The 12,331-nt window shown below is 51.6% G+C and overlaps 1 protein-coding gene across 1 annotated transcript in view; it reads left to right on the forward strand.

The window, feature by feature from the left end:
• ADAMTS7 (ADAM metallopeptidase with thrombospondin type 1 motif 7) overlaps positions 1 to 7,639 on the forward strand; it is a gene marked incomplete at its 5' end in the record, with an annotated part of 43,820 nt that extends 36,181 nt beyond the window's left edge. The window contains one exon of the mRNA XM_082061457.1: positions 6,082 to 7,639. Within this exon, the coding sequence (XP_081917583.1) occupies positions 6,082 to 6,254 (173 nt within the window). The 3' untranslated portion in view covers positions 6,255 to 7,639. The remainder of the gene's footprint in view (positions 1 to 6,081) is intronic.
• Positions 7,640 to 12,331: the final 4,692 nt, after the last annotated feature.

Here is a 12,331-nt window from a genome sequence, read left to right on the forward strand (position 1 = left end):
GGTCCCGTGTGAGAGCTTGGAGAAACCAGCACTACTTCATCCAGCAGGTCAAGCAGTCTCAAAACACAAATGCAGTGATTGCTTTTTGTCGGAGGAGGATGCTGGGGGGTGATCCGAGCCGTGGTGGCTTTTGGCCAGACCCTGTTGGTGATGGGTGAACAGCCCTCACCAGGACTGAATGTGTGCAGCCCACGGGGCGTTTGTTGTGGCAAATGTCATAAAATTAATAATTTCCCTCGTGCTTGTTTCCTGGATCTGAGAGTGGGTGGGTCTGCGAGTTCCCCAAATTCACGCTAAGCAGGTGAGGGGTCCGTGCTTTGCTCCAGCAAAAATGACTGTTCCCCACAAGTGTCTCAGGCTGTAAATACCGAAGGAACTCAGATGAAGCGCTCAGCTGGGCTGAGAACAAATCGAGTAGGTCTGAGCTGGCCGTGGGTGCAGGTTCTCTGGGAGCAGCGCAGGGGTTTCCATTGGGATGGAGCAATTGGTGCAGGGACCGTGTTTGGTGGGGTTGTGGCTCAGGGGGTCTGAGGGGCGCAGCCCCCCTGCCCCAGGGACGTGCTGGGGTGTGTCCCAGACACCGGCTCCTCCTCAGCTGAGCGGTGCCTCGGGTTCTTTATCCAGCGTCTGGTTGCGTTTCTTGTTGCCTCAGGATTAATTGGCAATTAGATGTTTTATTCCTCCTTGCTTTGAATAGGGAAATGAAATTATTCATGGTGCTGCATGTAGCTGAATTTGTCCCCAAGGGATACATACTAGAAATAATTGCAGCAAATTCCAATTTTCTCTGTCATTTGAGCATGTAAGCCTGTATCCAAGTGGCAAGACAGGGAGGTGCTGCTGAGCGAGTCATTAAGTGCCCTTTATTTACTGCTAATTAACAACAGCTGTCAATGGAAAAATGGGAGCTTGGGAAAGGATTCCCTGTTTTTATTAAATGTGGGAGAAATGAATGTTACACGTTGTAGCCTAATGGAGAAACAGGCTGCAGTGACACAGGCTGGCAGAGGCTGCTCAGGTGTCCTGTCCCATCCTGCCGAGAGGCTGATGCAGATCAGATGCCCGATGTGAGCGGTGACGGTGCTGCGCAGGTCCCAGAATGCACCCAGACGCCAGCCCACCCCGGCCTCACGCCGTGTCCACACAGATCCCCTGAAAACCTGGGCAGCAGGAGACAAAACACCATAACCAGCAGCAGATGGAGCAGGAAAGACCCATTTCATCCCCACAATGAGAACAGTTGGGTTTCCTTATTGCAGTATCACATGCTTTTTGGTTTGAGCAGAGATGGTGGGAGATACTTCTCCTCCGGTGTTGGGAGATGCTTCTCCTCCATCCTCTTTGACAACCACCAAGTTTCAGAAAGCGTAAATGTCAATGGATCTCAGTGTCCAGGCCAAGCAATTAGGAGGGTATATGGACCTGCTCCTAGCCTGCCCTGGGCATGGGACACCCTGTGCAGGCACCCAGTGACCCAAAAGACCAACCTGGCAGGGAGCAGGCAAAGCCTGATATCAGCAACAAGAGATTAGCTCTTATTTAACTTTTCTGAAAACTCCCCAAAATACATCAAAGGCGTATTTTTCCATGCAGAAGACAGACAGTCCTTCAGCAGGGAGGATATTTGCCTCAGCTTTGAAGTGCTAAAAATAGGGAAAGCAAGGACACAAATGAAGCAGTGGAGCTTTGCGGGTGGCTGGAGGAGCAGCCGTGCTCGGCTCTGGCAATGCTGGCAATGCTGGCAGCACCGGGTCCTGCTGGGTCAGGTTCTCTTGGGCTGGAACCAGATGGGGCTCAGCGCTGCTGCTGAGCGCTTTCCCCTGCCTGAGCCTTGTGTAACAAAAAGCCACAGCAGGAAAGGTTCTGTCGCGTGATGTGGCTGTCGCTCCAGCTTGATTGTGGGGTTGGCTGTGGGAAGCTCTGGATTTGGAGTGTTTAAAGCAGTTTGAGGGTTCAGAGAGAAAGGCAGGGTGTGTTCAGCACCTCATTTCAGCAGAATTGGCTTTTTCTCCCCTCCCTGTGTGCATGAGAAGGACAGGGGAGACAATGCAGAGTGAAGTCCTGGCTCCGCCACGGCTTTTTGGAAACGTGAATTTCTGTCTGTGTGATCCAGAGACTCTGAAAAATGGCTAATCCCTCTGAACCTCAGCGAGGACTTGTGTTTTACTCCCTCTGGTCTGTAATCTCCTGGCTGGGTGCTCAGGGGGTGTTGATGGGAACTCCGTGATGGTGCTGGGGCTGAGACCTGAACACGGGTGGGTTTTTGTGCTTTTCTCCCTGTTTCTCGAGCTGTGGCCGTGCCGCCGCCTGCCTGTGCAGGCAAACCTGGCAGCTGAGCACACATCAGATCTGTGCTGCCGGCGATGGACGTGCTGCCTGCGCCCCTGCCGGGTCCCGGGGGGGCACCGCCGCCCCGGAGCAGGACCTGCGATAATCCTTGTTAAATTTGGCACCGGCTCTGAGAGCATCCCCAAGGCCAAAGGTCAGCAGCTTAAGCTCTGGTTTTGCTAGCTCAGCTCTAAGCTCACCCTTTCCTTGTTTTTACAAAACCTGTTCCAGGAAGTTTATTTTTTCCCTGAGCATAAAAGTAAATGCTTAGGTCTGTACGGCAGAAGCTTAAATGAAATTTAAAGCGACTTCCACGCCAACTTAAAAAAACAACTAAAAAAAGTGGGGGTTTTCAGTTTCTAATGTGCTGACTTAGCCTGGATTTTAAAAACCCTGCTTTAAGCTATTTCTTTAGACTAAAATTTGGCACAGGCTTGAATACTGGAGCATATGTTCAAATGAAGTGTTAGGATTATATAAAAAAAAATTGTTAATAGAAAAAAATAACAGTATAAGGATTAAATGAAAATTAGGTCAATTCTGTAGAGACTCTCTCTGAAGAGCTGACAAATGAAGTGCTTATTACAGCTTCCCTTACCCAAGACCAAATTCCAGGGAGGAATCGCGAGCTCCGCCAAGACTTTCAGACCCGAACTTGACCCCGCACACATCCACACTGGGACACTGTGTCAGACCGGAGCACGGTCCGAGCTGCAGGAACGCTGAGCACTCCACAAGTCCCATTGGCTTCACTTTATTGAGACGCTTTGGAAGCCTCGAGTCCTGCGGCGGGTCCCATGGCGGGTCCATTCCAGCGATGGCCCCGTCCAGGCTCCAGCAGCATTTGCAGCTCATGCAGGGGAAGGCAGCTTGGTTACGGTCCATAAATAGCTTTCTAGAAAGCCCGTTATGATAAGCAGAAGGCTCATGGACAGAAAGGAGCCCAGCGAGGCACCGCAGCTAAAAATACCAAGGTGCTTGGGGAGGTCTGCCTCAGCATAGCATCCCCCCAGGAGCATCACCCTGGGACTGACCCCCCGAAACACCGCTGACATTCCTGGCCATCCCTGCAGTGTTTGTAACTGGATTCTTCTAAACGTTGTGGAGTTTTTTCTGCTGTTACACTTGCTCCGTGCAATGCAGTGAATAACGCCCCCAAACAAGCCAGCCCGTCCTGCCTGCCGGGAGCTGTTGCTGTGTCCCCGTCTCCCCTACTCTATGTCACTTCCAAAACCAGGGACCCAAAACACCACAAGTCTATAAATCCTTCAGGGCATGCAGGTCAGGCAGGGGGGTTACCCAGCGATCGTGCCCCAGTGAAGAGTAAATGATTAATGAATCCTGCATGAGTGAGGAGACGGTTGAGATCAGTGTGCTAAGCCAGAGCTGGGCACCAGGGCCTTGTAAGGTGCAGCTCAGGTGGAGGCTGGTGCACCCCGCTATTGCCATCGCTGGCTACTGGGGACATGAGGGGCTTCTCCAGGCTGAAATGCCACTTTTCAGCTTTTCTCATCAGGGACCTTAGAGGCATTTTAGGATCCCTGTGTGAGACATCACTGTCCTGCAGCCCATGCAGGTGGGACTGCAGACACGTGTCCGTGTGTGCGTGTCTGTCCTGATGCCAAAAGGGTTTGGCGGTTTGGGGGATGCTTCTGGGGAGACCATCCCTGAGAGCCCCATGGAGCATTGCACCAGCAAACTGTTCCGTTACCCGACCAGCTCTGGTGCTGTCACACGGCATGGCTGCTCTCACGGCAGGTCTGGGGACCCAGAATCACAGAAGGGTTTGGGTTGAAGGGATCTTCACAGCTCATGCAGTCCCACCCCTGCCATGAGCAGGGACATCTTTACCTGGCTCAGGCTGCTCAGAGCCCCATCCTGGCCTGCCCCTCTCTGGGCTTTGCAGCAATTCCTCATCCATTTTGCTCAACCAGCAGGAAAATTCCACATTGTCCCCCAGCACCCAGGGGCTGGACCAAACCCCAGCCCAGGAGGGCGATGCCGGGATCTGGCACTCGGTCCTGGCCCATCTGCAGCTGCTGGAGCCGGCAGTGCTGGCAGCAGCTGCTGTGTCAGACGCTTTCTTCAGGGCACAGAGACACTATTGCCGGGCAGAAATAGCTGTTGCTCAAGAGGAAGAGAGGAAATACCTCTACTGAAATAGAAAATTAATTTTAGACCAATAGGGTGACCTCCTTGCTGATGGAGTGAGGGCTGTGATTGAAATCCCAGATGGGGAAAGGTCTCTGCGCTGCATCTGCTGTGTCCTTCGCATTAACTGCTGCTGGCTAGCTCATCCCCGTGGGAACGGGGGCAACAGCCTTTCCCCGAGCAAAGCCTGGGAGAGATGGTGAGGGGCAATGGGCAGCGAGAGCTTCCCCAGCTTGGTCCCACTGTTTTCCCAGCAAAAAAGTGTCCTGAGAAAGAGAAAAGCTCATTTTCGTGCCTTGTTTCTGCATCTCCTCGGTGTTATCCTAGGCAGAGGGTGCCTGGAGAGAGGCAGTGTGAGGGGACCAGGGATGCCAGCCCCTCATGTCCACTCCAGGGAGCATCGACTGCCCTTTTTCAGAGAAGAGCTGTCATTTATTTTAATCACTTGTGCCGGAGATATAATTAGACAGATCTGATTAATTTAAATGAGTCTTAAGAACTGCGTGAGATACTGGAGGCTGCACATGTTTTGGTATAAAGTAGAGAAGGAAGAAATTAAAAATGAAAGCAAACCAACTATATCTGCTTATAAACAAGGCAGATTTGGTGATGGGTCTCTGCCACTGTAACTAAGCCGAGCTACAGCCTGTTTGATCTGGGTCAGGCTGGTGTTGGAGCTGCTGGGGCTGATTTCTGGAGCTGCTGCTGATGGTGCAGGGAGGGCTGTCCCCTCCTGATCGTGTCCCATGCCATCCCACAGGATGCACCGCACCAGGGTTCGCATGCAGTGGCAGATGTGAGGGTGTTTGGGGGTGGTGCGATGTTCCACCCTATCGCACCCTAAGGACAAGGTGTCTCTAGGGCAACACTCGTGTCTCTCCCGCCGTGAACCCCAGTGCTGGACCAAACGCCCCGATGTGTCGCCCCCGGCCCCAGAAGGGATTTGTGATTCCCAGACTGTTTGCAGACAGGAAACTGTTTCTGCAAACAGTTTGCTCAGCCTGAGTGTGACTCAGCCCGGGGGTGGCCGGGCTGCGACCCACAGCCGGTGCTGCTGCAGCTGGTCCGGGCGCTGCCCCCGCAGCGGGGCCGGGTGCTGGCACTGGAGCAGCGGTTCCCAAAACAAAGCCCATCCTCAAAAGAGCGCTGATGTTGTTTGGAGGTTTGCAAGACACCTGCAGGAAGACCAGATGATGCTGCTTCTCCAAATAATCTAAACACAATGCAAAGATGAATGAATTCTTGCCTTTCTACCACCTTCTGCCAGCGTTGCGGGAAGGGGCTGGGGACTGGAAAGAGGTGCCTGTGCAGGGAGGTTTGTCACCTCTCCCAGGCTGCAGCACAGGGCTCAGCCCCACTCCCCATGTGGTGTCATGACCCTGGGAAGATGCCACAGAACTGCAGACAGCAGCAGAGGTGTTATTCCTGCCGGCAATTAGGAATAACGAGGGTGCTTGGTACCCAGATGAAGATGGGCTCTGCATTTGGTGAGGTCTGTCCTTGTCTCTGCCAACCACGTGCCAATTTGTGCATCAAACGCCTGATAACCGCACTGATGACACCAGCAATAACACTGTCCTTCTCCTCTCGCCTCCCCTCCAGGATTCGTCTGCGAGCGCGACCGCTTGACGTTCGGCTTCTGCCAGACCCTGCGGATCCTGGGAAGGTGCCACCTCCCCACGGTCCGTCTCCAGTGCTGCCGGAGCTGCCACCAGCACGGGCACCACGTGGCGCCCGACCGGGACCGCGGGGACGAGCGGGCGTCCAGGAGGTGACAGGTCTGTCCCCGAGGGCAAGAAGCGCCCGGCCCCACGAGGGCTCCCGGAGCAGCACGGCGCAGGGAACTGGGTCACAGCCAGGACTTGCGGCTCTGCCTCGTCCCGGCGAGCTGCGCGGTGCTCTTTCAGAATATGGGGAAGTCTTGATTTCTTTAATTTGTGCTACACTATAATGGTGCTCAAACTATCGGTCTGAAAAACCAGGTCTGGTGTGGGCTGGGGGTGCAGGTCCCGCAGGGTCACGCTGCCACCGGGGAACCAGCAGGGAAACACTGTGGGGAAGGGAAACCAAAAGCAGCAATAGTTTGGGGGTGACCTCTCAAAAATGATTGTGGTGCTATCATTTGACATTTTCAGCCTCTTAATGGTGTTGGCAGGCCAACACAAAACTCTCGACTTTTATTATTATTTTTATATGTATGAAGTGAGCATCTAGCATTCCACCAGTACAGACAACCCTTTGAATTAGTTGTTTTTTTTTCTTAAGGGACTTGAAGCTGGCAACCCATTCCTGTAATTTGCATTAAAATGTTTACACACTGAAGTTAAACAGCTGTAATTTAAGAAATTGAGACAGGGCAGAGGAATGAAGTATCAGCTTCAGTTACCCGCCGAGCTGTGTGCGGTGTGTGTGGCGGCTCCGCACCCTTGCCCTCTCTTGCTGGCTGTCTGTGCCAAAGCCACTGCCCATGTCACTCCAGGGACGGTCAGGGACACCAAAGCATGAGTGAAATGACATGTTGGTTTGGAGCCCAACAGTGCATTCCTGTGTGGGTGTTCGTGAAGGATCCCGGTGGTGGGCAGCGCATCCCCCGCCACATCCTTCCCCCTGAGCAGCAAAGTGCTCACGCACCGGGATTTCCGTATGCAATTACGGCATAGCAGTTTAATAGTTGGTTAAGGTGTTTTTCTATGTTCTTACAAGCTAAAGACCTTTTTCCTGCTTATATAGATTCACCTCTGTTAAGATTAGTTGATTCTTTTAACTAGAATATTTGATATTGTACGAGGAGCGGCGCTCAGCCAGCACAGCCTGGTCCAGGGGTGTCGTATGTTAATCCCTCCCTGTCTTAGGGAGAATTTGCTGTTAAGTTGGTCCCCAGAGGAGAGTCAGGAGCATTTAGGTAGGAATTCCTTTCTGTATGACTCTCTGGACTATAAAGGATGCCCAAAAACTGGGAGACCGCGAAGGCAGCCCTGTGTGCAGCCAGGGCACGGGGAAGGGCCGAGCCCAGGGCGCGTTTCTGTGTCACCTGTGCTGTCGGGAACGACATTCCATCCCAGAATGGAGGAAATGTTGTATGTAAAACACAAGCCATGGCTTCACCATTTGTGGTTTATTCCTTTCCAATGTGGTGTAAATTTTTTATGTTTCGAATGGCTGTGTTCTGTCCTGTTTTCCTTCTCACCAGCACCATCCGTCCCGAGCTTTCATCCCGCTCCCAGGTTTTGCCAAGGGATGGCCTCGAAATGTGTTGGGGTTTAATGGCTATAGCTCTCGAGTGTGTTAAATTAAACAGTTACTGAAGGAAATGGAAGGGTTTCATATTTTCTCTTCCCCTTGGGGTATTTCAAGGGATTTTTCACTGAAAATGCAATTAAGTAGAGACAGTTTAGGCACTGGCAGCAGCAGGGGTGTGATTACCCTCTGCTGCGGCAGAAAGCAGCAAACACTTTACATCTGAAGATCATTCCAGGCTGTTTGCAGCTGGGATTTGTGTGACCGAGACATGAGCTGGTCGATGGGTAAGTGCTGGTGCCTCGCAGGTCTGAAGGTTTCAGCCCCTGCACTGAGGTGACACCCGCTCCAGTTTTGCACATCGGTTCATCTCGGTGGTCACGCCGAGAACACACATGTTCAACCGGAGCCCCCAGCAGAGCATTTTCCCCCATCCAAGAGAGCCCTGGCTGAGACCAGCGCAGACAGAAGAAAAGCCCCACATCACGCTTTTCAGCGCAGATCCAGGATGTGCGGGGTCCCGGATGCATTCGCTTTGTCATTCTAAGAGACTTTTGGTTCATTGCTTCAGAAAGAGCCCATTGAGGAGCAGCACTGCAGAGCGCACACGCTTCATTTGGCACAGAGCAAAGGGGGTTCCCCGCATTGTGAGCTGGGGCCACAGGGGGGTCAGAGTCTCCCCGACCTTTGGCTGCTCGGGTTTACTTGGCCTGTTTGAAAAACATTTGGTTTCTCTGTCAGAGGCGACAGGGAATGTTGTTCCTGCAGCCTGGTTGCCTCCCAGCACCGGCTGGACATCTGCACTGGTTAACTGGAGCCAAGGGCTGGTTTTTAAGGCAGGAATGTACATTTCTACAAATCTAGGCAAGCTCAATTACAACAGCAGCCATCCCAGAGCTATGACTCCTCTTTCAAATGAGTTGTTCTTAAAATGTTATATCATTCACACTTTTTTGGGGTGTGTGGCATAGACTGTACTTTCCTCACAGGCAGCTGAGGCTGACAAAGACCTGCTGGCCCCTGGCTCTGCACATATGTGGAGAATAGATACAGGTATTTACACACATATGGGTTTATACTCAGCAAGAGCCCTCGCTGTCACCCCTGCTAGGACAGGGAATTGCGAAAGCAGATGTGTGATGTTCCACAAGGTGAGCTCGTGGCTTTAACAACCAAAATCCAGAGCTTTCAGGAGCTCGTAAGGGAAGGAAGAGCTGAGGGGAGGGGGAAGACAAAATTCTGAGTGATGGAAAAAGTCTAAAAAGATAAAACCCTACACAACCAAAATATAGAAAGTTACAAACAGAAATTGAGGCAAATAAAGCTTCACAAGGACTAGAACCTGCCTTTCCAATAATTTTCTGGGAGGTCGCACTCAGCTCTGGATTGTAGCATTATCCGCTCCAGCTGTTCCCAGAGCAATCCAGTGCCCAAGCTGCCCTGGAGGTCGGGCTGAGTTGCTTTAGGAAATAAAAAGTGATGGGTCTGAACCTCCTTCTCCAGCTCCCTGCCCTGTGCCTCCAGCCCCCAAACACCCAGCACTGAGCTCTGACAGACACTCCTAAGGAGTTTTTTCCTATATTTTCCACAGAGGAAACAGTAAACAATATGTTTTTAAAAGAGGATTTCAGTTAAATTTCCTGAAACCTATTATAATCTCCAGCTGGTAATTAGCGAGCAGGGAAAGAATTGCTCACAGGTTTCACATGTCAGCTTTCGGACTGACAGATGATGAATACACAGAAGGCAGATTTGGAACGAGGGAAAACCCTTCATTCTTGAGAAACTGTTGATGAAGTTAATTTAAACAATAATTTGACTCTTTAGCAAATCAACCCTAAAGGGTAAGTTTAAAATGCTTGGCTGGTGTGTGGTTTGGTAGCTGGAGGGTGTTTGAGCAGCTCGGGATGCACAGGGGCTGCACGGGCAGGTTGGACAAAAGCAGAGACAGTTCAAGTTTGTCTTTGGTGCAAACACAGGGTGAACGAATCCCCTTAGCCAGGCCGCTTGCTCCTTCAGTGTAGTACTTAAACCTGGTCAGTTGAGGACTTTCATTACAGGAATATTGGCTCAAATGAAAGACCTTTCCTCCCAGATTTTGCAGTTTTCCAGCCTGCAGCTGTGGCTCCCGTTCAAACCATCCTGACATGCATGAAACTGAACGTCCAGAGGACTTTTTTTCAAGACCAATTGTAAGTATAAAAGCTCCGTGAAATAGCTGCTGTTTCTCTGTAGGCTTTCAGCCTGTGCTTTTGTTTTACAAACATCTGATTTTGGAACAAGTCAGCCGTGCAAACCATTGACATCGAGGTGCCATCGGGGCTGGCCATGCTCAGCCCCGGGAAGGCACCAGGGTCCCAGGGTCCCCAACTCTTCTCCCACCTCCACCTGGGTCTTTTTGATAGCCCCTTCTCCTCCCCTCTTGTCGGAGATAGGATTAAATTGACTGTGTCCCCACCGCATCTGTCAGCAGAGCTGGATCCAGCCCAGCTTTCTGGAGACAGATGGCAGGTGTGATTTCAGAAAAAAAATTGCAAGATGTGAGAGCTCCCTTTGAGTGGGCAATGAAAAATGTGGGAAAGAACTGGGCTAGTATCCAGCAGGAAAGTTGTGAAGAAGGCTTGTGACCATGAAAGGAGCCCGAGGCCAGTGGTGTTAAACCAGGGGAAGACTTTGAGACTCCTCCTGCTTGCAGCATCGCAGGAAAACCTGCATGAGGAAGGTGTTGGGACAGTAACCTGTAGCTCGTGTTGTGCTGTTGCTTCTATTTATTCACCGGGATCTCCTGAAAGCCTCTTCGAGAGGAGCCAGAGGCTTTTGGCTCCTGATTAGAAAAGAGACCTTGTGCCTCCCCTGTCACCTCCAGACGTTTCCAGAGCTGGAGACAGGAAGGAACTGAGAGCTTGTTAATTGGGAAGCAGCAGCATTTTATGGAGGAGGTTGTTTGTGTCTCTTATTAACAATAAGCCTTAAAACACTTCCGCAGCTTGAGAAGCAGCTGGGTTGCCCTGTCAGAGCACCTGCGTTCTGCAGTCTCTCAGATCTTACCCAAGTGCTCCGCTGCTGACCAGATGATCTCAGCTGGAACATTTTAATCCCCACGGAGCCAGAGGTGTCACCAGCCCCTCATCGGCTGCGGTGACTGGTGAGGGATGTGGTCCCGCCATGATCTGAGCACACAAGGAGGCAGCGAAGTCCAGACAGACCGGGAACAGCTCACACCACCCATCTGTACCTCTTCAGCTCCTCTAGCCCTTGTGCTACACAGAAAAGTTTCACAGAAAATATCTTTATGCTAATAATAGCTCTGTCTGTCTATGCAACATCCCTGTTGCCATCTGTAGTGACTAATAGTTACACCCCTGTGTAAAGTTTTGCAAACGAGCCCCATGGGCCATTGGCACAGCCCTGCTGCCATCGGGCAGGACGAGCCCGCACGGTGTGAGCGGCAGGAAAGGAAGCAAACCGTCCCATTACCTCCCAACTGACACCGTCCTCTCACCCCCAGCTGACACCATCCCCTCACCCCCAGCTGACACCTCGCTCGCAAGGGCTGGCAGCCCACTGAGCTGGGACTGGAGACGTGATGGCAAATGTTGTGTCCTGGCTGGACAAACAGAAGCTGTTGTAAATCCCTTTGCATGGCACAGGAGCAATGAGCATGAGCAGGGAGAGCCAAAAACCTGCAGAAACTGTAACAGCTCAGACCAGACGCTGTCACCATCAGCTCCTCCAGTGCCCTGCGTGTCCCAGCCCCTCCAGCCCCCTGAGATGCCAGCCCGGTGCCAAGGCTGCCTGGGGAATGTGTGGACCAAGATCCCTGGGCAGGGATGCTCCTCACCCTGCAGACAGCGATTCCCGGTGGGAACGGTGCTGTGTGGCTGCTTGCTGCCCTCTGCAGTTGTTTCTCCTTATTGTAAATGCAAAATGTTAATAATAGGAAGGGGCAACTTTAGTACTTGACGATAGCAAGTGAGGACAGGTGACACGTGCCTGTCTGCTTTGGAGAAACATCATATGGTCCTCAGGCACCTCAAATCCTGCCCAGTGTGCCCCTCCTTGACCCATTCCTCCACTTGCAGGCTGACAGCACGACCTGCTCGCTGGCTGTTTCTCTGCCACCACGATACGGCTTCACCGCTGAAGGGCTTGGGAAATGTAAGTAAAATTTAATTGAAGCTGAGTATTGGAATGTAAGAAAGTAATTTTCCATACATGCTGGAACTGACAGCTCTGCAGATGTGCAGTAACCTGTGGAAAAGGGGGATTGTTCTCTTGCCTGTCCTCCCGTTTTGTTTTTTGTTTGGTTGGTTGGTTGGTTGGTTGTTTTTTTTTAAGGTAACTTTGGCACTAAAAGTAGGAGATGAGCTCTTGTTGGCACAGCTGTGACACGTGTGCTATACTGTTTTACAACTGTCTTACAACGAGAAACATTTCCCCCTACTCTTTATAATTTGCAGCCCAGCTGAAGCCCAATCAATCATTTCGTGCCTTCAGGAAAGCTTGATTATTAAAATGGCTCCAAATCTCTGAAATCTCAACAGCTGTTTGCACTGAACCCCAAGGATTTCTCACCATTTAACCAACTACAAGCCCACCAGAGTCATCGCTGTTC

This window comes from Streptopelia decaocto (assembly GCF_964273445.1).
Source record: "Streptopelia decaocto genome assembly, chromosome: 9".
Taxonomy (NCBI): domain Eukaryota; kingdom Metazoa; phylum Chordata; class Aves; order Columbiformes; family Columbidae; genus Streptopelia; species Streptopelia decaocto.